The sequence below is a fragment of the Emiliania huxleyi genome, assembly GCF_000372725.1.
Source record: "Emiliania huxleyi CCMP1516 unplaced genomic scaffold EMIHUscaffold_5858, whole genome shotgun sequence".
Lineage (NCBI taxonomy): Eukaryota > Haptophyta > Isochrysidales > Noelaerhabdaceae > Emiliania > Emiliania huxleyi.
Window position 1 is genome coordinate 545 of NW_005197603.1, and position 977 is coordinate 1,521.

Sequence of the window (977 nt, forward strand, 5' to 3'; positions counted from 1 at the left end):
CCCTCACTTTCCAGTTGTGCGTCCCCGTTGTTTTTTTCCGTCGGCAATTATGGCACTTTCGCGCGCCGTAACGTAACAACCTGGGTCACTCCTTGTAGCCGCCGCGAGAGTGCGGCCCGCTCAGAAGGGGTACTCTACATCCTCTACACCCTCCCTCACAGGTAGTCATCGGGCTTTTCTCCGAGTAAAGAAAGAAAGAAAAGAGACAACCCAAGGGAGGGATGGGAGGACGGCACGCCGCCACCACACAGGGATTTTAAGGAGAGGAGTGTGGTGCTAGCCGTCGCCCACCCTAACCCTTGGGCGTCTGCTTCTTCCTATCTCCCTTCGCACTGTCCCTCGCCGATTCTCGCTGCAACCTTCATGCCACCTCGCGGTCGTCCCACTCTCTTCGTTCTCCCTCCTGTCGCTTCCTCCTCTGTCGCGTCGCTCTCGTCTGCCTCGTGCGTTTTCCAATTCTTTTTCCCAAGCGTGAACTTGTCGGCGCCTCTGCTAGCTTCGAACCAGAGCCTTCATATATGGGCACGCGGGCGATCCTCCCCCTCCTCGCCCTCCTCGAGGTCGGCTTGGCCTTCGGCGGTCTCTCCGGCGACCAAGGGTGGCACGCCGTGCCGCTCTTTCGCAAGCCCGCTGTGTCCACCGGCCAGCTCGAGCTGGTCGAGGAAGGCCTGAACGTGCTGCGGGCGCAGACGGAGCCCTTCGCCATCGTGAGCGCCGTCGGCCCCACGCGCACCGGCAAGAGCTCCATCCTCGGCCGCGCCTTCTTCCGCGGCGAGCACGAAAACATCTTTGAGGTTGGCTCGGGCGTCACGTCGCACACCGGCGGAGTGTGGATCGCGAGCCAGCCGATCGAGGTGAAGGTGGCGGACGGGAGCACGCTGCGCGTGCTCTTCATCGACACTGAGGGCTTCAGCGGCGTCGGCGGCATCACCTCCAAGACGTACGAGGCCAACCTGTTTGGGCTCGTCTACCTGCTC

General features: G+C 62.3%; 1 protein-coding gene across 1 annotated transcript; it reads left to right on the forward strand.

The window, feature by feature from the left end:
• Positions 1–518: 518 nt before the first annotated feature.
• EMIHUDRAFT_257210 (hypothetical protein) lies at positions 519–965 on the forward strand (the record flags this gene model as incomplete). Its single annotated transcript, XM_005764634.1, has 1 exon — positions 519–965. A coding segment is annotated over one exon (447 nt), but the record flags the coding sequence as incomplete, so codon positions are not given.
• Positions 966–977: the final 12 nt, after the last annotated feature.